This window comes from Megalobrama amblycephala, linkage group LG2 (assembly GCF_018812025.1).
Source record: "Megalobrama amblycephala isolate DHTTF-2021 linkage group LG2, ASM1881202v1, whole genome shotgun sequence".
NCBI classification, from domain to species: domain Eukaryota; kingdom Metazoa; phylum Chordata; class Actinopteri; order Cypriniformes; family Xenocyprididae; genus Megalobrama; species Megalobrama amblycephala.
The window spans coordinates 40,053,670-40,079,325 of NC_063045.1; the positions used below are offsets into that span (position 1 = coordinate 40,053,670).

The following is a 25,656-nucleotide window of genomic DNA, read 5'->3' on the forward strand; positions in this document are numbered from 1 at the left end:
ATTAAATATTATAATGTTAAATATTAAAAAATATAAATAAATCAATAAAGATGTGACATGTTAATCAGGTAGCGTAGGAATAAATAAGCAGTGACATTTGTTCTCAAGTGTAAGTTAGTTAAAGTGTATTTAAACTCTGTAAGCTTCACCTGTAAGTAACAGGAAGTTAAATTACATGCCGAAAAGCTGTCTACGTAGGCTACTGACAGCAGATCGGCAGCTTACAGCATAAGTAGATTACCCTTTATTTCCTCATTTACACACACACACAAATGTACACAGAATTCTTTCCCTTGATTTAGGCTACTGTCTGTATGAATTCACCCTTATTACATCAGTGGGCGTCACATGAACTCCACCCTGACTGGCGGGAAGGGCGAGTGCGGCATCAGAGCGCGTCAGGCATTCCGTGACTACATGGCAGATTTCTAAAAGCCTCTCCACATTCACTGGATCATTCTCTCAGAGATCACGCAGCCGAAGTCATGGATGTCTGCTTTCTCCTCCTTGTGTCTTTTCTCTCTGTGTTTCATTACAGCAATGCTGACCAGCCTTTGGAGGAAACACTAGTTGTAGCAAGTAAGCTCTTATTGTTCTTATTATATTAGATTGTTTACAAAATGTCAAATGTTAAACGTGTTTTTTTTTCTTTTTTCTTTTCCGTGTGCGTTAAATGTGAATATTTTAACTAGCACACTTTGAACCGTGATAGCAAATAGGATATATGCTAGCTACTTGTTTTATATTAGGCTACTGTGTATTGTTATTGAGAGATTGCATCGCAAAATTATGAGAAAAACAAAAAAATCAAAATTGTAAGACAGAAAGGCTCGAAATTTCGAACATGGAACTTCACAGAATACTCTGGTTTAACACTGTATCACTGTAAAAAAAAAATCTTCATTCTCATTATTCTTTGTTGGTGAATGTATATCATTTTAAGTACAGTAGATGTTTTTTCATGAACTGAAACATTGCAAATTCATTTATTCATAAGCCAAGTGCTGTCATTAATATTCCCTCTCCATGTCTTACAGGAAAGGTGGATCTGCTCGGTGGCTGGACCGACGCCAACCCAGAGAGGGAAGATGTTCAAGAAGCTGCTAAAGAAGCTGTAGAGTTATTCAACACGAAGTCCAAAGCCAAGAAATACTTCAAACTTATCAATATCACATCGGCTCGCACTCAGGTACAGATTTCATATTTTCGTACTGTTCATGTTTAAATGTGGATTAATCCACAATGAATAACAGTGAACCTTTCTGTGTAGATAACAAATATGATAAACTACAAAATAGAGGCCACTATTGGAAAGACAAAATGCCGCAAATCAGACGATGCAAATATTGAAGGTGCAAATATTGAGGCTTGTGGCATGGCAAAAAAGGTAATTTCTTTTTTATATACTTTATTTCTATTTGATTGTTGCCAGTGTAACACAAATTTACTGGTACTGTACTTTTCGTATTTTTGACTACATTTTTTTTTTTTTTTTTTTTTTAGCAACTGGCATGTAAGTTTGAAGTAACCCTTAACCCAATGAATGATGACCATGAGGTGCAGAAGATGTCCTGCAGAAGATCCTCTTGAATTTCACATGGACACCAAGTTGCCACGGTTTTGCACTTTTGGATAGTTGACCACACATTCTTTTTCTTGATATAATTTTTTTTGGGGTTTTTTTTTTCTGATATATAGCTTATGTAGAATGTAGAACTTTTGTAAAAATGCCTAACATGGATAGAAAAAAAAAAAAAAAAAAACTCCCTTTGAAAGGAATTGTATATTTTGTTAAGTACCTAAAATACTTTTGGTTTTTTATAAAAGGTGACAATTTTAGTAAAGTGAGATCAGTATTTATATTTAAACTATTCAAAAACAAATTATGTAATGACAGATATGTTGCCAAGGAGAAGTGTTTTGAAGTTACGTTTAGAATCTGCTGTTGACAGACGTTTTCCAGAATTCTACAGTAAGCCAGTTGGAACTTATGAAGTCATTTTTCAAACATTTTTTTTTAATAACATTTCTAAGAATACAATCTTGAGAGCAAACCACAGTAGCCTATATATATATATATATATATATATATATATATATAGCAATATAGCTATAGTTAATTCACAAATAAACTGCAAATCAAATACCAGCATTTTATTTGGTTTCTCGCATGATAAATATTGTAATTACATTTGTGAAAACTATTTTACATTATATTTACATTACAACCACAAACTTGGCAGTAAAGCCATATTTGAAATGGCTTATATGCACTTTTGAACATCCTGATTGTCCTGAAGACTCCAGTTTCCATCTTGTTTTCCATTTTTCTTTGACTTCATGTGGAAAACAGTTTCCCATTCCCAAGACTTCATTTATACAGTTGTCTCGGTTTTGACCGGTATCTTTTTTTTCAAGCAATGCAACAACAGACTCCGTTCTTTTTCATACCTGTATGATAAAAACACATGTAAGCCTATCAGCTAACACTATTGTTGATAAGTAGGAAAGTCATTGCCAAAAACACATTTTGTTTTTCTTAAAGAACCGTAGACCTACTTTGCGATTATTTTTTGTTTTTCTTGATGCTCTTGCTCTTCCAGCTTCTGCAGAATTACTCTCAAAATGGGCATCTCTAAATTGAGGTACTGAGCGACCTGTTAAAGCAGTGGAAACAGGATGTTAGCTTTATTTGAGTAGTATGCAATACAAATTTCTGTAATGTCTGGAGAGCTAGCCTTACATCAAGGCTAACTTCCTGTTCATCTGCATCCATGAGGAACATTTTCATAATGCTGTTTGATGGTCCCTCTAGAAGACGTTCCCACAATGGCAGGTCTGAACTGCTCAACCTTCGTTTCTCTACGAACAAACGGATATAACAATCAGAAATCTGACTCTGTAAACATAAGCAGAGTCTAAACTCTAGGACAGAGAATCTTGGAACAAACGTTACTAAATGATAGGTTAATTCTTACCAAACAAATATGGACCAAAAATTGAAGGGGGGAAAAAAGCACTCCTACAAATGTAACTAAATTATGGTTTACATTTTTTTTTTTTTTCTTGTGAATTTTTTTTAATGTTTTGGAATTAATTGAGGGTGAAAACACATAAAACTGAATCCATGATTCTACATTACCTCCACTTTGATGAATGCAGTAGAGAGCAAAATCATTTGGACTGTTTTCTACCTGCATTAAAAAAAATTTAAGGGTCAACATTAAGGGTCAAAATAATCAGTCAAGTCCAACAAAATAAAATCAGACACATATAATCATTAAGGGGCTTATGTATTGAATTGCCAGTAGTAATAATAATACCTACTTTAAATTTCAGAAGCAGCTGTGTAATGACCTCTTGTGTTGTCATCTTGCTGTTAATGTGCACATTCGTGGTTGCTCCATATGATGGTATAAAAATAGATGTCTGCAAAAACAAAATGAACCAGAATGCTATAAAAAAAGGCTTGCAAAACGAATAACTAATAACTGAAAATACAATTAGCACAATGTTCCCTTTTGTATTCCATAGAAGAAAAAAGTTGTAGCTTTTGTATGATATTTCATTTATGGGTGATCTTTCCATTTAAAGAGCTTGGTCTGCTTTACAAGACCCTTAAAATGTATCAATAGCATGTGAAGACAACATAATTTACATACAACTGGCGATCATGGTGAATACGTCAATAGATGGCAGTACAAGTACAAAGTTAAAATTAACAAAACATTTTCCCCTTTGGACTTTTATGAGTTTATTTATATATTAATTATGTGTTTTCTGTACTATTGGGTTTACCTGTATTTCAATTTGCCTGCCATAGCAATAATACTAACAATATTATTGATGATTTACATCTGGCTTCCATGTTGGTCATGGTAGATGAGGTACAGACCTTGTAATTGTAGAAGTGTCCGTTGATGGAGAAGCGATTATTTCTGTTCTTCTGACTTTCTACCATCTTCTTACTTTTCACCCTCATTTTCACCAGCGAGACATCACTCACTGTACGGACTAGATATGAACTTTCTTCACTGATAGGCACAGTCCGGGAAGGCCTTAAAGTCTGGCTCTCGTATTCAATGTAGTCTTAAACAGAGATGTAGTATTGTGTTAATTAAAAGTGCATTTTTTTTAAATGCAGAAATCAAACTGAATGATATTAAGTAGTCCTGTCAAATTGATCAATCATGATTAAACGCATCGGTCCCACTTTATATTAAGTGGCCTTAACTACTATGTACTTACATTTAAATTATCATTTTATACAATGAATGCACTTATTGTGTAAAAACATGTTTTTACATTGTACTTATATTTTAAAAATACCTGGATGTTACTACATCTGTAATTAATTTCTGTAATTACATTTATAATTACACTTTAACCCACCCGTAAACCTACCCAAACCACCAAACATGTCCCTAACCTTACCCGTATCCCACCTCAATAGCAGCAAAAGTGTTTTGCAATACAATATGGACACAATAAGTACATTGTACTTGTTTTTTTTATGTAAGTACATAGTAGTTTAGGCCACCTGATATAAAGTGGGACCATCGCATCTAACATAAAAGTTTGTTTACATAGGATTTGTGTGTGTGTATATATATATATATATATATATATATATATATATATATATATATATATAAACACATACATACATACATACACACACACACACACACACATACATATATATATATATATATATATATATATATATATATATATATATATATATATATATATATATATATATATATATATATATATACACACACAAATCCTATGTAAACAAACTTTTATGTTAGATGCGATGGTCCCACTTTATATCAGGTGGCCTATATATATAAACACATACATACATACACACACACACACACACATATATATATATATGTAAACAAACATTTATGTTAGATGCGATTAATCATGATTAATCGATTTGACAGAACTAATATTAATTATACTGTTTTATATGTATTTTTCTTAGATTTAAAGGTGCAGTAGGTGATCTGGGAAATGCTAACTTTAGCCTGATAACATTGAAAACATACGATCCCACCCTCCTTGCAAATCGCAGTTCAAAGCCATGCCTCCTCCAAAACACATGAACGCGCACAGACCAGAAGCGAGACGACCAGAGACAACGTTATTGGATTACATCATGTGTCATTCACTGGTGAGAAAACTTTACAGTACAGTGAGTAACCTTGAAAACATAAAAACAGTTCCCGATTAGACGCTGGGTCATTGAGTTAATTCATAAAGGTACACAAACTACATAAGCTACTGTATGCGTTACTATCAAAACACATCAAAATCGAATCATACCATGTACCTACCTGCCCAAAAGAAATACTGCAACCATGGCATCATCTTTCAGACACTTTGACTCCCACAGTTGTCTCCAGTGTGGAAAATTAACATCTGGTTTTAGCTCTTTTCTGATCCAGACGTTTTTTCATCATAGCCTTTTCTAAGACTGTCTTTCTTTTCGTAGATCCTTTGCCAGTACCACTTGTTGTCGGTTCAGAAGGAAAGTTAGGTTGTTGCTTTTTGCCTGCCATTCTCGCTCTGTCTGCACAGCGTACAAGAACCGCGCTGATGACATTTGATGTCTGCGTGAACAGGCTGTGCAGTGGTATGCAAACACACATTGACCGACAGGGAACACATGCTATTATTTCGTTCAGACTGAATGCAATGATTGAACGAACATTTTTTTGGTCCTACTCCTTTCACAAACGATATATATTTATAAAAATACATTTAGACTGCTTAACATAGTGATTGCTATCAGGATATGAGGAGACTTTTTAACCAGCATAACAAAAATGTTTCTGTAGCGAATCACCTATTGCACCTTTATGTTTCTATCAGTTGTAAGAATGTTGACATAGTGATAATTCCACTGTCTTCAAATAGAGTGCAACAGTCAGTTTCCAGAAGTAAAAACTCCATTCATTTTCTCCATAGGGAAACTGATTTTTAATGGTAGCCTAACTTATAAACCTTTAAAGACAGCGCTACTGCGAGCTATGAGTTTGTTAATCGATGGTATTTGTTTCTGCTGAAGATGTCAGCCGACATTATTTCAGCTTATTTTTAAAACAATTGTGTTTAACAGCATAATTCCTGGTGGAAAAACTACATTACCCATGATACTGTACATAAAATTCCACAAATCAGAAAGCTGAAAAAAGCAACACGCGGCTCTTGTTGTCTCCGCCCACTCCCATGAAACACTAAGCATATTTTGCAATAAACTCTCACACACCGCAATGCTTCATGGGTTTGTAGTTCTTTCCCTCACAAAGCTGTTAAGTACACAGTCTTGTACCTTTGTATTTTTGTCCAATTTTCAAATACTTTTTTTGCTTTTGTAGTGTTGTGATTCACCTCGTATCTGATTGTCTCGGTTCATGGCTTATGACTCTTTAACAAAGACTTTTTAAAAAATCTCTATGGGAAAAATGAATGGGAAAATACAGTGCCACTGAAAATGGGGCCGGCACTAATGCACTCTATATTGTCTGTGCCAATTGTAGCTGAAAAGTAAAAGAAATGGAACCTTTAGTAGGATTTTCAGGTTTTGTGGGTCCAGCTTCCTCCACTTCATCAATACGAAGATCATCAAATTCTCCCCAACGTGTCATACCCCTAATAGAAACATTTGATCAAATCACAAAAATATACTCTATTGAGAAAGCATAAAAAGACTTTAACAATGATTGCTAGGTCATTTTGTCCTGTTCAGACTGTACAAATGGCTTAATCTCATCTAAGACAGAAATTTTGTTTTGTGTCCACTGGCTTCCTGTTAAAATTGTGCCCATTTTATTCAGACTTAAATGTTCAAACCTTATCTTCCCACTGTAGATAATCATTGTTTAGTTAGTTCTGTTCTGTTCCATGTTAAAAACAACTTGTGCTCTGTCAACAGCATTTGTGACATACCACAGAAAATATTGACTTGTCACTCAGTTTTTGAAAACAAAAGATACACAGTAAAAAATATACTGTTTTGAAGCTAAAGCTGCAAGACTAATTGTTGACAAAAAATGACAGGTCAAGCTTACCTTACTAAAAAAATGAAGGTTCTAATTGGCATCTATGGTTCAGCGAAGAACCTTCAACATCCAAACAGTTTCAATGCTCAAAAGATTCTTTGTAGTGGAAAATATTTGTCAAAAATGTTTATTTAAGAGGTTCTGAGTAACCAGAATGGCATTGCTGTGAAAACCTCTTTTTGGTTCTTCCTGGAACTTTAATTTTTTGAAAGTGAAGGAGAAGCAAGATTCTCTCAAACATTAGTTGTAATAAACTTGACCTGCTGCCAATTTAACAAAGCTGAAATCAATAAACTGTGCTTTGCATTTAGATAAAGTTAAAATGTAGATATTTATTATCAAGAAGGCGCAAAATATTTATTTATTTATTTATTTATGCCTTACAGAGCCACTCTCTACATTAAGCGTTTTTCCTTTATAGAGAAAAAAAAAAGAAGAAGAAAAAAAAAAAAATTGCATATAACACATTTTTTTTTTTTTAAATTCCAGGCTTCCAGTCATTATTTTTCATCAAACAAAAGTTGTCTGCTTTTAGACATTAAGAGATTACATAATAATTATAACATGAATTGAGTTCAATCATAGTTGATTGACTTCTATGTGATGTAGATAGTATAGATTGTACATTCAGCCACATTAGACATGTTCATGTTAATTGTTTTAGAAAGTCCTAATAGATCATTTGCATCTATTATGTTCAAAGTCAAATCCAATCTTGAAATGAAATGGATGAAATCAGGACTGAAATTGCCTTTAGCAGGGTAAGATGCCCCTCTTTGGTACAATCCTACCCCAAAGGTCTATAAAACGTTTTAATTATTATTATTATTATTATTATTATTACTCCATAAATCTAAAAAAAAAAAAATTAAATCCCTCAATAACACATAGACACCTTTAACCTATAACCTTTGATATTCAACATACAAACCCGATTCCAAAAAAGTTGGGACACTCTACAAATTGTGAATAAAAAAGGAATGCAATAATTTACAAATCTCATAAACTTATATTTTATTCACAATAGAATATAGATAACATATCAAATGTTGAAAGTGAGACATTTTGAAATGTCTTGCCAAATATTGGTTCATTTTGGATTTCATGAGAGCTACACATTCCAAAAAAGTTGGGACAGGTAGCAATAAGAGGCCGGAAAAAGTTAAATGTATATATAAGGAACAGCTGGAGGACCAATTTGCAACTTATTAGGTCAACTGGCAACATGATTGGGTATAAAAAGAGCCTCTCAGAGTGGCAGTGTCTCTCAGAAGTCAAGATGGGCAGAGGATCACCAATTCCCCCAATGCTGCGGTGAAAAATAGTGGAGCAATATCAGAAAGGAGTTTCTCAGAGAAAAATTGCAAAGAGTTTGAAGTTATCATCATCTACAGTGCATAATATCATCCAAAGATTCAGAGAATCTGGAACAATCTCTATGCGTAAGGGTCAAGGCCGGAAAACCATACTGGATGACCATGATCTCCGGTCCCTTAGATGGCACTGCATCACATACAGGAATGCTACTGTAATGGAAATCACAACATGGGCTCAGAAATACTTCCAGAAAACATTGTCGGTGAACACAATCCACCGTGCCATTCGCCGTTGCCGGCTAAAACTCTATAGGTCAAAAAAGAAGCCATATCTAAACATGATCCAGAAGTACAGGCGTTTTCTCTGGCCCAAGGCTCATTTAAAATGGACTGTGGCAAAGTGGAAAACCGTTCTGTGGTCAGACGAATCAAAATTTGAAGTTATTTTTGGAAAACTGGGACGCCATGTCATCCGGACTAGTTCAGAAGCCTGCATCTCTGATGGTATGGGGTTGCATGAGTGCGTGTGGCATGGGCAGCTTACACATCTGGAAAGGCACCATCAATGCTGAAAGGTATATCCAAGTTCTAGAACAACATGTGCTCCCATCCAGACGTCGTCTCTTTCAGGGAAGACCTTGCATTTTCCAACATGACAATGCCAGACCACATACTGCATCAATTACAATATCATGGCTGCGTAGAAAAAGGATCCGGGTACTGAAATGGCCAGCCTGCAGTCCAGATCTTTCACCCATAGAAAACATTTGGCGCATCATAAAGAGGAAGATGCGACAAAGAAGACCTAAGACAGTTGAGCAACTAGAAGCCTGTATTAGACAAGAATGGGACAACATTCTTATTCCTAAACTTGAGCATCTTGTCGTCTCAGTCCCCAGACGTTTGCGGACTGTTATAAAAAGAAGAGGGGATGCCACACAGTGGTAAACATGGCCTTGTCCCAACTTTTTTGAGATGTGTTGATGCCATGAAATTTAAAATCAACTTATTTTCCCCTTAAAATGATACATTTTCTCAGTTTAAACATTTGATATGTCATCTATGTTGTATTCTGAATAAAATATTGAAATGCGAAACTTCCACATCATTGCGTTCTGTTTTTATTCACAATTTGTACAGTGTCCCAACTTTTTTAGAATCGAGTTTGTAATACTGACTGACTGACTGTATGAGAATGTCCCTCCCCTAATTCCACCTACAAGTAGCAAATCATATTTATGATGTTAAAGGCAAACTAAAACTAAAAACTGTTTTAGGGATGAAGAGATGAGCCCTTCAATATATCCCACTCCATCTTTGTTTCAGTAGGAAATACATCAACACAGCATCACTTGGTTTCATGGGGTCTTGTTACCATGAAATAAAAAATGACATTTTGTTTTTTAATATAGTATTGCAAATTTTCTATTCATTATGAATCATTTTAAATTGATGTGCCCTCATAATCTTTAATCAAAATAACTTCTCCCTCTTGTAAACACATCTCTTCTCTGTCATTTACATGAGATCCATCAATAGCAAACCACAACCAACTAATCACTTCCCATGGGCAAAATCAAGTTTTTCTAGTTCGAAAAGCAGTTTCACAAGAAAAGACAACTTTCGTTTCATGCCGAATTTAAATATAGACATCCATTGTACATTACAGGAACGAGTTAGCATTTCATGACACTGATGTTGTCAGTAAGAGTTTAAGCTTCATTGAACCTGGAAAATTCAAAACATCTTAACATATATTTTTTTTACAGCTTTTCCCTTTAACTGAAAAGAACATGTTACATGCAATACAAAATATACTGGTTATTCCACATAAACAATGGATGGTTAAAATAAATAAATAAATACATTTTATATTTATATTATATTTAATATATATATATATATATATATATATATATATATATATATATATATATATATATATATATATACACACACACACATTACTAACCTTTTGTTTCCAAGTGGACTGATGGGGTCTGGTGACTTAACTGATGAGTCATTTGTAAATATCTGCTTCTCATCTTGTATTTGTAACTGAATGGGTCTCTTCACACCCCAGGAAATGGCAAGGATGCCTTCAAATGTCACCTTCCCTGCATTCTAAAAAGCAAACATGACATCTTACTGACTGATCTGCTATACTGCTATATTGTGTCAGCAGAGGGCAGCAAAATGCTGTTTTTTGCAAATTATAATTATAGGCCTTTAAGTTGTCCAGGGCCCAAAGTTCACAAACAAGGGTGCAAAACCACATGGTACAATCAAATACCCACTAAAATGGTCAAACTTGTATCTCACATGCATTAATTAAGCATTATTAATTTAATGGATGCATTATCATCCATAAAGATATAAGAATGATGTTTCACCTCATAGATGGAGAGCTGCAGGTGTGCTTTGTCTTTAAGAAAGCAGTTGTAGTTGTTCAATAAAGAGAAAAATTCAGCCCTTTGAATTCAGAAAAAAAAACCCAGTAAGAAAGAGACAGAGTAACACTTTATTTTGATGATACATTTTAGACATTGTACTAACTATAAGTAACTTTGCAGCTACATGTCAACTAACTCTCATTAGAGTATTAGTAGACTGTCTGCTTAATATCTGCTAACACTTTTATGCTCCCCAACAGACATTCTACTGACTATACAAAACTTTGCAACTAGATGTCAACTTGCTCTACTAACCTGAACCCTAACACTTAAATGTGCAGTATTTAAGAATTCTGTCCGCTAGAGGCCTATTCAAAACAAAGGCGTAGCTTGATGACGCCAAGTTTGAGTGTGGAATCTTAGGACATGTGGTCTTCACCTCAACGGACTGTGCAAAAGAACAGGAATAGGACTCGGGAAGAAATCATGTTGATGGATGCGATTAACGTGATTGTATGAAGCAGAGCAGGACCGAGTGTTTTGGGAGCTGAACGAGGCCGCTGGAGTGACTGAGCAACACACGCCTCACGAGCAGCGGAACTTTTATTATGCCACAATCGCCAGTGCCGCTTCCACTTTTCAGGTCATGAGTATGAGGTAACGCAGCTCTGTTTATCATATTAGATACATGAGAGTGTTGAAAATTATGTTATAACGTTACTCTGTGCGTTCGCTCGGCAGCTGCTGTGAGACACTGTTGCACACTTCAGTAAGATAGATCGATTTTAGAATATCATAATAAATGCTGGATGGCTTGTGTTGATAAATGGCATGTAATTAATTTAAAAACTCATTGTATGATGGAGAAAATTCTGTATTACTGTTACTAAAAATAAAGCTGCATCTGATTATGCTATGTTAACTACTTGACAAAAAAATAGAGTTTTTCTCTAAGGCATGGTAAAGCATGGTACTCGCAAAAAATCAAGAAAATTAGATTTAAACAATAAGACTAAACGTGTTGAGCTATATAACAATATTTAGTTTTCTGTCTATGTATATAGTCTATGTATATATCAAAACAGTTGTTCCCTTGTCTATTAAAACATGTATTATATTAAAGCATCTTTGGTGTTTCCATAGTTTATACAAAATAAAACCGGAAACCGAGGGTAACGCGGGTATGACGCCATTGACAGGCGACTCCTCACACATCCTGGAGCCTTGGTTAAAATTGCAATTTTCTCACGATTTACAAATAGTTGGAAACATTTGGGATATTGTAAGTACTCAAGTGAACAAAATATATAACACTGGCCTAGTGGGTTTTGGATATTTTACTGCAAAAATCTTACATATTGCACCTTTAATTTAACTTAAAGGTGGTAAAGAGGATGTTTTGTTTTATACATTTTTGCAATATTACTTGAAACTGTCTTTACTAAGTGATAAAAGACTATTTATTAGGTGCACTGAAAGGAATATTATTAATATACATCATCTGTGCACGAGGTAGGGCCTTAAAAACATCAGCCAATCGTTTACGCGATCATCGCGTAAACGATTGGCCCTCTGGCTTGTCAATCACTGCCATTGTGAGAGACGTGCGCGGATTGGCCCTCTGGCTTGTCAATCACTGCCATGACGTTCCTTGTGAGAGACGCGCGGCTGCGCGCTCTAGTAACATTCCACACTACATGCGCCGCATGCAATGTTTTTGTCAGGAGACAGGAGTAACAACTGCAGATTATGAGGTGAGTCCGACATAATGAATCCACTAAGTGTGTGCGCGGCTTAACGATTGTAAGGCCGATTATGAATGTAAATTGATACTTATGACTGATCGCGCTCAAACGCGTCCAGTCAGAGCCAGTTGCGTTCAGTCTGCGATTACAGTCGGTGTTCAAATTCCATGTGAAAGTCTATAAATCTGCTTCAGAAGCAGGAAACTATCGCTGTATGTTGAGCACAGTCTTAGAATGTTTTAGCTAGTCGTAAAATGTGTATCATTTCAAACGCTCATTTCAAAAACTCAGTTGACGAAAACATCCTCTATACCACCTTTAACTATTATCTATTTTTTCATTGCAAGGGAACATTATAAGAATTTGAGTAAAATGTTTATTCAAAACTAAAATATAAAACATTAAACTTCATATTAAAGGGATATTTCATCCAAAAATGAAAATGATGTCTGTTATTACTCTCCCTCATGTCGTTCCAAACCCATATTTTTTTGTTCATCTTCGAAACCCAAATGAAGATCTTTTTAGTGAAATCTGAGCGCTTTCTGTCCCTCCATTGACAGCTACACAACTACCACTACAAGACTACAAGAGAGCACCACGACGCATGTGTGTTGTGTTGACATGAGAGCAAAGTTGTTATGTGGCATGCATTGGACATGAATCTTTTGTAAAGATGAAGATGTGGCCTAATGGTTAGAGAGTCTGACTTGTAACCCAAAGGTCGCGGGTTTGAGTCTTGGTATCGGTAAGAAATGTAGGAGGGGGGAGTGAATGAACAGTGCTCTCTTCCACTCTCATTACCCACACCTGAGGTGCCCTTGAGCAAGGCACCTAATCCCCAATCGCTCCCCGGGCGCCACAGCAAAAATGGCTGCCCACTGCTCTGGGTGTTCATGGTATGTGTGTGGACTATATATTCAATATTCACTGCTCTGTGTGTGCACTTTGATGGGTGAAATGTAGAGCACAAATTCTGAGTATGGGACACTATACTTGGCCACACATCACATCATTTCACTTTTTAATAAAGTGGTAAATTAAATTTTTTTGTGCAAAGAAAGCACCCGTGTCACTTCACAAAACTGAGGTTAAACCAATGGAGTCACATTAATGATGTCTTTACTACCTTTCTAGGGCCTGAAAGTGGTAGTTGCATAAGCTACCCATGGACAGACAGAAAGCTCTCAGATTTCCTCAAAAAGATCTTCATTTGTGTTCCGAAGATGAATGAATGTCTTACAGGTTTGGAATGACATGAGGGTGAGTAATTAATTGCATAATTTTCATTTTTGGGTGAACTAACCCTTTAAGGTTCATTTCCAGGTTTAAATTATCTTTTGAATCTCACATTTTAAATGTTGTCTCAGACTTTATATACTGCTTATAATAGTCTGCCACATGTTATTTCACATATATTCCAATGACTGCAAGAAATATCAATTTAAAAACAATATATTAAAATATATAAGTACTCACCTGGAACAAGATTTTCCAGCTCCAATTTGAACAACAGAGTTTGACTGACCTGCATTCATTTCAACAAACCAACCCAATCTACAAAGAAAGAACATTTTTCATGCACCATTAAAACCTAAAAAACTCAAGGCATGAAGACATTCAAGTCAAGACTGCTGGATATTTATTCAGATGAGTTCCAACTGTGTTCAAACACGTTTTTGTCTGCATTAATAGTCTCTGGTATTTGAGTGAAGGCAGCTGATGTGTCCACGCACATGCTGTTAGCAAATGGACCCTTTCAAAATGCTGTGATTTCTTTCTTTAAACACTAAAGCCTTAGGCCATTGGAGAAAAAAACAGACTGCCGGTCTTGTGCGTTTAGGATTATTTGAGTTGTACTTTCACTTTGCTTGCTCAGTCAGACCAGGAACATTCAGTGAATTTGACTGACGAGGGAGCGGTGTGGTTTTTCAAGTTGGAGCACGCTCTCTACAAACCACAGATACAAATCCAGCTCCGCGGGCAAACACAGCTTTGACTTACAAAAGATGTGCATCTGTATGTAAATTTGTCTGTGAGCAGTGCTTGGCGAACACAATCAAACAAACAATGGCACAAGTCTCAAATGAAACAACATTGAAATTTAAAGCCACAGTGTGAATTCAATTCAGAGCTCATGTTAAGAATCGAAGTCCCTTGTGTATATTCATAACATTAACATGTTTTCATTTGAATTTCTTACTTCCTTAGTTACCTGGTAGTTTCATAATACATGTAGGCTACTTTCTTGTAATTCATTCATTCAACATACATATAAAAGCATACTTCCCATAAACAGACTTGATGTAACTCTTTAAATATAATACTGTAGTAGCACATAAACACTCTCACAGTTCACTCACCTGCTGTCTGCTTAGATCCAGTGTCAGTGGACTTTAACAGGAAGGGGTCACATATCTCTTCCCAAACTGCTGCGGCAATAGCAGTGTCACAGCCTGGGACAGAATGAAGTGCTACAGTCCTTGTCAGGTGTTTTTCTGGTGATTATTACAATGTTGTGCTGTAACTTGATCCAACTCACCTATTCTAAGTGCATTCTGGGAATGCCTGTCAATACAGCGAATGTATGACACACCCTTAGGTATGAATTGCTCTGTTTGAATTTGTCGGCGTAACAGGAAGTTTTGTTTTATAAGTGACGCATTGGTCTTAGATGACAATAAAATGTTTTAGTTATAATTTCATTTCCCTTAAATGTTATGCTGCAGGGTTTGAGATTTATGGGAAATTCATTTATTTTATTTAAATTAATTTAGCTCTTTCTTTTGATAAATTTGTTTAATAAAATGTTTTGATTAATATAGACTTTCAAAATTACTCACGAAGCTACATATTTGATAGGGTTGCCATATTACAATTTCCTTATTGTGAAATATTATTACAATTTAAAATAACTTTTCTGTTTGAATATATTTTTTAAATGTAAATTATTACTGTGACAAAAAAAAAAAAAAATAGAAGTTATGCAGGTACTGTATATACAGTGAGTATTAAATAATTAGAAAATAATAATTTAAAAAAGTAAAATAAAAGTATTATGGCCATATTCTTAATTGACACTTCTGACAATGAGCAATATATTTTTAAAGTATTTATTAATGTGTTAGTGTTTTAAAAATATTCATGTTCATGTTAGTTCATACTGCATTAACTAATATAAAAACATACATGATTTAAAAAAAAAAAATCATTAGTAAATGCTGTAGAAGTGTTGTTTATTCTTAGTTCATGTTAACTAAAGTAAAACCTTATTGTACAATGTTACAGTTTAGATTAGATTTGAGATAGTTTTTAAATAATACATATGACTTAACTTTCAAAGCATGATGTAAAAAAAAACAACGATATCTTGTATTTTAGACTAACTTCCATGCAAGCTTTTCTTTAGATTTCAAATGATTCTTGACCTTAAATTTTCTTTTGCCACTTTGTAAATATTCCAATATAACCACCTCTTACAAGTGTGTGTGTGTGTGTGTGTGTGTGTGTGTGTGTGTGTGTGCGTGTTTTTGTGACAGGACACAAATTTGTATAATGACATGGGTATGACATAGGTATTACAAGGAGAGGGTGACTTATGAGGATATTACCCCATGTCCCCAATGTTCAAAAGGCTTATAAATGTGTTCTAATCAATAATACAAATAGACACTCCCCAAAGCTGCAATATTCAGAAAGAATGACAAAACACAAGTGCCCTTTGACCCTCAACCTTTGTCCAGCCTTTTAAAGACTCATCAACAGCTCCACACTATTTCAAAATATTGCAAAGAGGTTTGCAATATACCATGTTTTGAAATCTCTTTTTCACACACTCACCATGTTTTTGCTTTAGCTATGCATTTTAATCATTAGAAAGTTGCTACATTACAGTTCAACTGCATTTGCTTCACACACACATACAGCTGCTAAAATGAACAAAGTCAAAACAGCTGTGCAACCCAGAGTGGTTGAACTTCATGTTAGCCCACATTACAGATTGGGATATCTTTTGAAATCTACAGGTTGCCATTACTGAAATCCCTGGCTCATAGTGTTGAAGCTCTTCTCTAGCTGTACAAGAGATGGCAGCATAACTTAAGTGGCACAGGGACCTATGGAATCTAAGGCACTGTGCTGGAGTGTTTTTATTTACTGTTTATTTACTTACTGTTTTAGTGATTTACATTTGGATAGACAAGATATAGGTTTGGAGCTTTTAAAAGGAATAGGTTTGGAGTCAGACTGTGGTATAGTTCTGCCTCACTCATATTATATTGCAGAATGCTTGTTGGGTGATCACTGTAATATCTCAATGTCTGCCAAATCTCTGGGTGACACTGTTAGGGTTACGAACGGAACATCTGAGGAATCGCAGCTGTCTTCAGCCTCCCTATGATGTTAACTTTGCCATTACAATAGACTCCATTTCATGAACCTCACTACATACACTACTGTTTTAAAGATTGGAGTCATAAAGTTTTTATTATTATTATTATTATTTTTAAAGAATTAAAACCTTTATTAAACAAAGATGCATTAAACTGATCAAAAGTTCTTTTTTAACAAACTGTTCATTCTTTCCACAAAAATAGAAAGCAGCTCAACTGTTTTCAACATTGATAATAAGAAGAAATGTTTCTTGAACATTAAATTAGAATGATTTCTGAAGGATCATGTGACACTGAAGGCTGGAGTAATGATCACAGAAATCAATTACATTTTAAAAGATATTACAATATAAAACTATTATTTTAAATTGTAATATTTTTCAATTTAATTTAATTCTGGGTTTAACTGAAAAAAAAATCTCAAATGTTCAGTGTTGTCTCAGACATATTTTTTTTTTTATCCTTAAGAAAATGTTAATTATTATTGAATTCATTTAAAGAGAGACACTACGGAAGAAGATTAGGGCCAAGCAATAATAAAAAAATAAAACTATCTCAAGATTAAAGTTGTTAAATTTCGAGAAAAAAAGTCGAGATAAAATGTTGAGAATAAACTCATTAAATTACGAGAAAAAACACGTTAAATTTCAAGAAAAAAGTCGAGATTAAATGTTGAGAATAAACTTGTTAAATTACGAGAAAAAAAAACTTGTTAAATTTTGAGAAAAAAAGTCGAGATAAAATGTTGAGAATTAAGTCATTAAATTACGAGAAAAAAGTTGTTAAATTACGAGAAAAAAACTTGTTAAATTTCGTGAAAAAAAGTCGAGATAAAATGTTGAGAATAAAGTCATTAAATTAAGAGAAAAAAACTCGTTAAATTTCAAGAAAAAAGTCGAGATAAAATGTTGAGAATAAAGTCATTAAATTACAAGAAAAAAAATTGTTAAATTTCGAGAAAAAAGTTGCGATAAAATGTTGAGAATAAAGTCATTAAATTACGAGAAAAAAGTCGTTAAATTACGAGAACAAATTCGTTAAATTACTAATTTGTTCTCATAATTTAACGAGTTTATTCTCAACATTTTATCTCGACTTTTTTCTAGAAATGTAACAATTTTTTTCTCGTAATTTAATGAGTTTATTCTCAACATTTTATTTCGACTTTTTTCTCGAAATTTAACGAGTTTTTTCTCTAAATTTAACAACTTTAATCTCGAGATGGTTTTATTTTTTTATTATTGCTTGGCCCTAATCCTCTTCTGTAATACACAAATTTGTTCAATAAACCACTATTTAATAAAAATAATTTAAAAAATGAAGAAAAAAGAAGCAATTTTATGTTTAGTTTTCTCTCCCCCTGAACCCATATCGAACCATGACTTCAATGCCGAGGAACGTACTGAACCGTCATGTTTGTGTACCATTACACCCCTACTGTATATACATATATATTAAAGAAAGAGAGAGAGAGAGAGAGAGAGAGAGAGAGAGAGATAAGACACAATCCATGTAAACTAAAAAAGTGATAACTACTGAAAGTACTAAAAAATAATAGGAATAAATTTTGCATATGCCTGAAGGAAAAAAAGGTGTATATTCTCTTCATTTTGGCAGAACCGACTGAATTAAGTCAGCGGTCATAGACTGTTCTTTTTTCTAATAAAATATAGACTTAATGACGCATGTGCTTTCAGGACATTCTAAGTTCTATGTATAAATAAAAAACTGTCAAAACAAACGCCTCTTCAGAAGTGATAATTTGCAGATTTCTCTCCATATTGTGCATTGTGCACGCTCAGAATAAAACGTTCTAATGCAATTACCCGTAAAAGGCAAAAGCGCTGTGGATGGGGACATAAACAGTCACTTTGGGAAATGTCACTCTCCAGCTTAAAATAAATCGGTACGTACGGGCCAGTGAGCAACAGGTGGGCCTTTCCATACAAAGGCGACTTGAATGCAAAGGCTGTGCCTGTCATGCTATTGCTATGAGTGAGGGAGGACAGGCGTGCGTTTCTGAGTGCCGGTCAAGTCACAGAGAGAAGCATACCTTCTTACACTGACTTTCAAAAAAATATAATTTAGCAATACGATTCAGCTGAGTCCAAAAGGAATTGTGTGAAATTGGTAAAATTCCTCTAAAACACATCTAATTAATAAAGCACTAAAGTGAAGGGAAGCATTTTTATGAAATATTAAGTTATTTATTATGCAGGGTAGATTCTAAATTGAATGTCGCAAGTGATATTAGCACAAAACACTGTAATAGTGATTTTATTCAATTTCATTCATGATGTGAATCATCATGTTCACGCTAAGTCATATGAGGTCTGAATTTTGGCAGTACAAACATACTACAACATGTTCCCTTATATAAAATTGGCATTATTGGTATTTTCTGAGCACTTTATGTACCTCGGCCCCCCCATATCACTGTAAGCATATCCAGCAGCTGGTCCTGTCTATCTTCAGCTAACCGCACGAGCACAGTGACTCAAACAGATCGCAGGCCTGTCTGCAGCACACGAACACACACTGTACTATCTGCAGGGACTTCATTTCAGAGTTTTGATATGAGGCTGACAAATGGATTTTAAAGCTGATTCGAAGCAGAACGTTCTAAGGTGAACATGAAGGTCCTGAAAAACATTCCACTGATACTTTTTCTGGCATATTTCAGCCTGACTGAAGGGCTCCAGAGAGGTGAGTCACGGCTTCTCATTGTGAATAACTAGCTTGGGTTGTGCAAGCATTTACCACATGGTGAACCAAGGTAGTTTGTTGATTATTAGGATTAAGGATCTGTTGAAGTGTGGACACACTGAAAATGTGACAATTTTCTTTGGAACATTCTCAAATCAAGCTGGAGAACATGGATCATAAAGTTAATTTTTCACTTAAGTTATTATACTGATGATATAGTAAAATATGTGCCAATATATCTAATTTATGTTCTAAAATTACTTTTTTTTTTCTATTTTTTTAACATTTTGAAAATCAATTTCGTATCGCACGTACTTGGCTATAACAAAAGTTTAAGTAAACAGTTTACTAAATGAGGTATTTGTCACAATAGAACCAATTAAACAGCCTATTATTATTATTTTTTTTTTTTTTTAGCAAAGCAGTAATGACAATTCAGCAAAATGTGAAATACACAAAACATCAAGAAAGCACTACATAAGATATTTCATGCATGTCAATATTTATAGTAATGGATGAAGTGTTGAAAGTTTATGAAAGGAGCTGTTTTTGACAGCAGCCACTGTGCCTTGATACAATGTGTGCTGCTGTATTAATAATAGCAGTAACAATGGCCATTCATAACAAATACTTCATGTCATCAAAGATTAAAGCAGAGGATGAAAGCTTCCAGAATGTTTGTTCCACAATATGCACACCATATCATGTTCAAGCACTTCAAACCTTTCATTTTCAAATCAAGTCAAAGAAAAAAACACACACAAAAAAAAACTTTTTTCTCACATTTTTCTTTGCACCCACTGTGAATAAACATTTATTATAGTCTGGTTTTCCAGTTTGAGAGAAGCAATTACATACAGACCACAATTATAGAATCATTTACAGTCTTCTTAGTATCAGTTTCAGAATCATTGACAGATGGGATTTGATTTGTGTAATTATGATTTAAATTGTGAGGTCACGTCAAGCCTAAACTATAATTTGTGACATATGACTTCTGGAGAACCTTAAAGCATAATTGTGACCTCAGAGCTTTGAACCTCAATGTCTTCCAACTGGAAATGTTTATGATGATTTTGGATTACAGAAGGGGAAGATACACTGTATGGCAAAGGATTTTCTTAAGATGAATTCATGCGGTTACTAATCGACATCTTAAAATAGCTTATGAGGTCATAAGTAAGGTATATTGGTTTTGGGCAGCATGTTAAAATCAATTGTTCTACTTAGAGCAAACATAGTGACGTCTTGGAATGACTTATAGAATTTGCAAGAGTTACACTGGAAAGTAATGATTTAGATTGTTTGAGTGTGGTAATACATAAGGTAATATATTGGATGCTATGCTTGCCAGATATCTAATGTGTATCTCATATAGCCAGAACAGTGGTGAAAATGTTATATTCTTCCCATCCAACATAGAAGTTATGTTATCATTTGTGCACACAAATGCTTTAAATTGACCAAAAATGACTATGAAGAAAGTTTACTCTGACTTTCTAAAGCAATGGTTCTCAACAAATGGGGCATGACTATAGAGAAAATAATCAAACAATTTCATTAATGATTATTTAGTACTTAAATAATAATTGATAACTACAAACATAGCAAATATACTACACAAAACCAGTGCTATTTTTGGTAACCACCATTTATATGACAAAACTCTTATGTAAGAATATATTTTAGGTGCGCTCCATTCGACCGTAAGTGGAGTGTGAAGTGGACTTCACAGGGTATTTCACCATCTTAAGTGAGATAGCATAAGGAATAAGGGGACATCGATACATCACTTCACAGGAAGTAGAGACGTAAAATCAACTGTCATTGTCATTGAAAGATAAAAACACAGGTGAAAGAAGCAGAAAAAAAAATGATAGAAGTTTGCTTAGGGACGTAAAATAAAAATAACACAATCATCAAACATTCAACAGCACATAAATCAAAACTGCTGAACGTTACTGAATGAAATGTTGACCCAGGAAGAGGACTGTGAAGCTTTGGGGGGTGTTGATGGAAGTGATATACTAGATCTTGGTTGGGAATGCTGGCAGGGAAAGAGTTAAAGGGATAGTTCACCCAAAAATGAAAATGATCCCATAAATTACTCACCCTCAAGCCATCCTAGGTGTATGTGACTTTCTTCAGCCAAACACAATCGGAGTTAGCACTTCCCAGCTTTATATTGGGAGTGAAGTGTAACTGAGATTTTGAAGCCCAAAAAAGCACATCCATCCATCATATATTCCATACTGCTCCAGGGGTTTAATAAAAGCCTTCTAAAGCAAAAAAAAAAAAAAAAAAAACATTAAAACTTTATAAACTAGCTTAATGCCATCCTTCAGTTGTCTTTTTCTTTACTTTTACTATTCCCAAATTAATGTAAGGTGTGTATGCGTGGATGTTAATTATGTAGAATCTATCTGTTGATGGTATTCATGTAGGCTATTTATGTAATCCCTTGGCAAATAAGAAAAGAAAAGAACAGAAAAGAACATGCCGATTTTCACATTGGTCTGCAGAAAAACAGCAACGGGCTGAATGAAAATGTAAATGTGACTCTTCCAACCAGATTGTGGTATTCTGTTTTTATTGTTATTTTTTATGCATTCCATTTTATTCTTATGTATTTGTTTCCTTTTTATGTAAAGCACTTTGAATTACCATTGTGTATGAAATGTGCTAAATAAATAAAATTGCCTTGCTTTGCCTAATAGAATCTATGACAGTAGGCTAGGTGGCGCTGGAACATCAGAAATAAAGCCGTTTCCTTGGTAACCTCTGTACACAAAGCAGCTGTGCTTATAACAACGCATTCAAATAGCTTGAAATATTTTTTTTTACCTCTCTTACAAAAATGAACCATGGGTTTACTACAAATAAAACAAAATGGTTATTGTAGTTAACCATGGTAACCACAAATTAACCATGGTTTTGCTATACTATAGTTTAAGGTATTTGTAGTAAAATTATTGTTATACAAATAGTAGCCTATCAATCTGACAAAAAAAAAAAAAAAAAAAAAAAATCATAGTTAACACACTTTTAACCATGGTTAATTTTCATATGTGTTCATGATAGTTTGCAATGCAAGCTAGTTGCAATGTGTTATTTTGCTAACTTTTTATAGCCTACATGCATATAAAACTAGTGAATAATACAAATTTACAAAATAATCTCAGTGGGATATGTTTTATACAACTTAGTGTAACATTTAACAGAAAACTGAGTGCACGTGACGTCACATTGAGGTGGAGCGATTCGCTTCTTTCTAAGTCCGTTTCGTCTGATGCCTTTGAGTTTGATGCCTTTTAGTCTGAGGCCGTTTTGTCTGATGCCTTTTGGTCTAAGGCTGTTTTGTCTGATGCCTTTTGGTCTGAGGCTGTTTAGTTCGATGCCTAATTGTACGAAACCTGACACCTGACATCATTTTTCCTGAGACCTGAAGCCTTTCAGTCTGAGGCACGATGCCGTTTTGTCCAATGACTGAAGCCTTTTAGTCTGAGGCATGACTCCTTTTCGTTGTATGACTGAGGTGTGAGGAAGTCCTAATATGAACACCATAGTGGCATCTACTCTCACCTAAGCCAAAGTCCCATTAAGACAAGTCATTTCACTCGGCGGCCATCTTTGAAATGCCTCTCGGGCATCCTGGGCATAATGAAGCTCCTATCTCTTTGAATGGGGAAACATCAGAGTCTCCAAAACTGTTCGCCAACCTTACGATTAAATTTCATATTTGAAATCACCAATGAAATCTAACAACAACCGACTCATAAATTTAGTCTCTAAACGCTCGAATCATGACAAAAAAAACTGTATTTTTTCAGGCTGGATCAAGCTAATGCGCATGCGCAGACCTAAATGCGCGTCTCTTCGGAGGCGCGCGTCTGACTGTTTCTATAGAAACCGGTGATTCTAACGGCCGCTGAAGTGACGCGATGACTTTACCAGTCGGCGATTGGCTCTTGGCTTTAGAAGGCGGGACTTATTCCGCCATATTGCACGTTACACTTTCTCCCATTCAAAACAATACGAGTGACACGTCTTGTGTTATTCTATAGTCTTTGCCTAAGCTTACGCTACTCCTACACCATACGCCGGAACTCGACTCTTTCATGCATGCATGGACAGACATTACCAGAAGCTAGTGATTCAGTTTATAAAGTTATAATTATGGATATTTTTCTTACAAAAACCCTTCGCTTCAGAAGGCCTTTATTAACCCTCTGGAGTTGTATGGATTAGATGATGGATGGATTCACATTTTTGAGCTTCAAAATCTTCTAGTTACTATTCACTCCAATTATAAAGCTGGGGAGAGCCAGGATGTTTTACAATGTACTAACTTTGATTGTGTTTGGCTGAAAAAAGTCATATACACTTAAGGCTGATTTATACTTCAGCGTCGGAACTGCGTCGTTGTCCGCGTCGACGTGCATGTAGACCACTAGGAGGCAGTGTCTGCGGTCATGTTGAGTATCAAAACAAAAGCCGAAGAAGAAGCAGCTCGTCATGTACGTTGTCAGAGAAGCTTACAAACAGAAACGGCAGAGAAGCGGCAAATAGGTAATGACTTTTGTTGCAGTTTGACTGTATTTGTCCTCTGAAACAGAGTGTTTCTCATTCATAGTGAAGTTGAAAGTGCTCGCTCTTCTCCGAGTGCTCCGCGCCAGTTTTTTGACCCGAGGGAGGGGTTCTAGCAGACCAATCAGAGCGCTTGCGGTCCGCGTAGAATTGACGCGTTGTTACATTTTTGAAGAGGTGCACGTCAGGCTACGTCGTATGCTACGCGTACTACGCACAGCCTACGCCGTAGCTACGGCGTACACTCGACGCAGAAGTATAAATCAGCCTTTAGGATGGCTTGAGGTTGAGTAAATTATGGGATCATTTTCAATTTTGGGTGAACTGTCCCTTTAATACTCTCATATGAGCAATCTCTCAGTAACGACAATGATTTATGTCTCACAAGCCTTAAATATAACATCACAATGTAACGGTTAATTTCAAATTGATGAACATAATGAAATAAATGCCTCACGAGACAGTGCGGTCACAGAGAAATTTTGGTGACATTTTGTGGGCAAAAGAAGGTCAGTTGTCTATTGTTAATAGTGTAGATGAACATGTATGTAGAAGTCACTTTCAAGCGGCTTTCTGTTGGTCAAAGTGGCAAATTTGTGTGACCAACTGAACCAGCTGCAAAATTTGAGTGGGGAATCTTTAGCTCTTGCCAACATGCTGCCAAGCAACAACACTGCAATAGAAATATGGGACCCACTTTATAGTAAATGTCTTTAACTACTATGTACTAATATTTAAATTAAGCACTTAATACAATGCACTTATTGTATACATACTGTACATGCTTTTGCATTGTACTTGTATTTAAACAATACCTGCATGTAATTACATCTATACTTAATTTCTATAATTACATCTATAATTACACTGTTGACCCTTCCATTACACCTTAAGGCACCTTATGGGTTAAGGCTTAACCCATCCTTAAGCCTACCCATACCACCAAACCTGTCTCTAACATTACCTGTATCCCACCTCAATAGCAGTGAAAGTGTTTTGTATATTTGTATACATAGTCTAAAAAGGGGAGAAGAAAATACTTCTCATATCTTCTGTTGTGATGTCAAATGTTGCATCTAATCAAACTTTACAATATATTGGAACAAATTTATCTGTACCAATTGGTACCACGTCCGATGCCTACATTGACATGCATTCATCCTAACAAACTATGAACTATGAAAGGTCATAGGAAATATGACCCATCCTGCATTAATTATAGGTTACATTCAGGAGTGTTACCACTTAATGTCCATTTGGATCCAGGAGCAAAATCAGTCTCTCAATAGATGATACCAAAATGGTATGCGATCAGATGGTTAGGTATAAATTTGATATTGACGTACACACTACCTCAATCAAATTAAAAGCATCAGTAGCTGTTCCACACATCATCTGGCTGTAATTGACCAGCGTAATGAAAATGAATGTTCCTTCTC

The 25,656-nt window shown here is 35.0% G+C and overlaps 3 protein-coding genes across 3 annotated transcripts in view; 2 read left to right on the top strand and 1 right to left on the bottom strand.

Annotated features, from left to right (window-relative positions):
• Positions 1-326: 326 nt before the first annotated feature.
• Positions 327-1,775, top strand: si:busm1-57f23.1 (uncharacterized protein LOC368621 homolog). Its single transcript, XM_048175399.1, has 4 exons — positions 327-579; positions 1,038-1,189; positions 1,271-1,387; positions 1,504-1,775. The coding sequence occupies exons 1-4, from the start codon at positions 486-488 to the stop codon at positions 1,588-1,590; spliced, it is 450 nt and encodes a 149-aa protein (XP_048031356.1). The 5' UTR covers positions 327-485; the 3' UTR covers positions 1,591-1,775.
• Positions 1,776-2,139: 364 nt separating this feature from the next.
• On the bottom strand, positions 2,140-15,107 carry rassf6 (Ras association domain family member 6). The gene is made up of 11 exons (XM_048175390.1): positions 14,897-15,107; positions 14,013-14,090; positions 10,789-10,867; positions 10,368-10,519; positions 6,581-6,669; positions 3,896-4,089; positions 3,328-3,429; positions 3,143-3,194; positions 2,744-2,862; positions 2,560-2,657; positions 2,140-2,451 (listed from the first exon to the last, which is right to left on the bottom strand). Exons 2-11 carry the CDS (start codon positions 14,069-14,071, stop codon positions 2,376-2,378), a joined length of 1,020 nt encoding a protein of 339 aa, XP_048031347.1. The 5' UTR covers positions 14,072-14,090; positions 14,897-15,107; the 3' UTR covers positions 2,140-2,375.
• Positions 15,108-19,387: 4,280 nt separating this feature from the next.
• Positions 19,388-25,656, top strand: part of musk (muscle, skeletal, receptor tyrosine kinase) — a 48,860-nt gene continuing 42,591 nt past the window's right edge. The window contains exon 1 of the mRNA XM_048175411.1: positions 19,388-19,630. Coding sequence (XP_048031368.1) covers positions 19,558-19,630 — 73 coding nt within the window. The 5' untranslated portion in view covers positions 19,388-19,557. The remainder of the gene's footprint in view (positions 19,631-25,656) is intronic.

What these genes read in the sequence shown, in the direction of transcription:
- si:busm1-57f23.1 (XM_048175399.1), top strand. Translation starts at nt 486, where the DNA reads ATGGATGTCTGCTTTCTCCTCCTTGTGTCTTTTCTCTCTGTGTTTCAT. An exon ending in GGAAACACTAGTTGTAGCAA is followed by an intron (nt 580 to 1,037) that starts GTAAGCTCTTAT and finishes CATGTCTTACAG; the next exon opens with GAAAGGTGGATCTGCTCGGT. An exon ending in CTTGTGGCATGGCAAAAAAG is followed by an intron (nt 1,388 to 1,503) that starts GTAATTTCTTTT and finishes TTTTTTTTTTAG; the next exon opens with CAACTGGCATGTAAGTTTGA.
- rassf6 (XM_048175390.1), bottom strand. Translation starts at nt 14,071, where the DNA reads ATGAATGCAGGTCAGTCAAACTCTGTTGTTCAAATTGGAGCTGGAAAA. An exon ending in GACACTTCTACAATTACAAG is followed by an intron (nt 3,430 to 3,895) that starts GTCTGTACCTCA and finishes TTGTTTTTGCAG; the next exon opens with ACATCTATTTTTATACCATC. An exon ending in CTGCATTCATCAAAGTGGAG is followed by an intron (nt 2,863 to 3,142) that starts GTAATGTAGAAT and finishes GTTTGTTCGTAG; the next exon opens with AGAAACGAAGGTTGAGCAGT.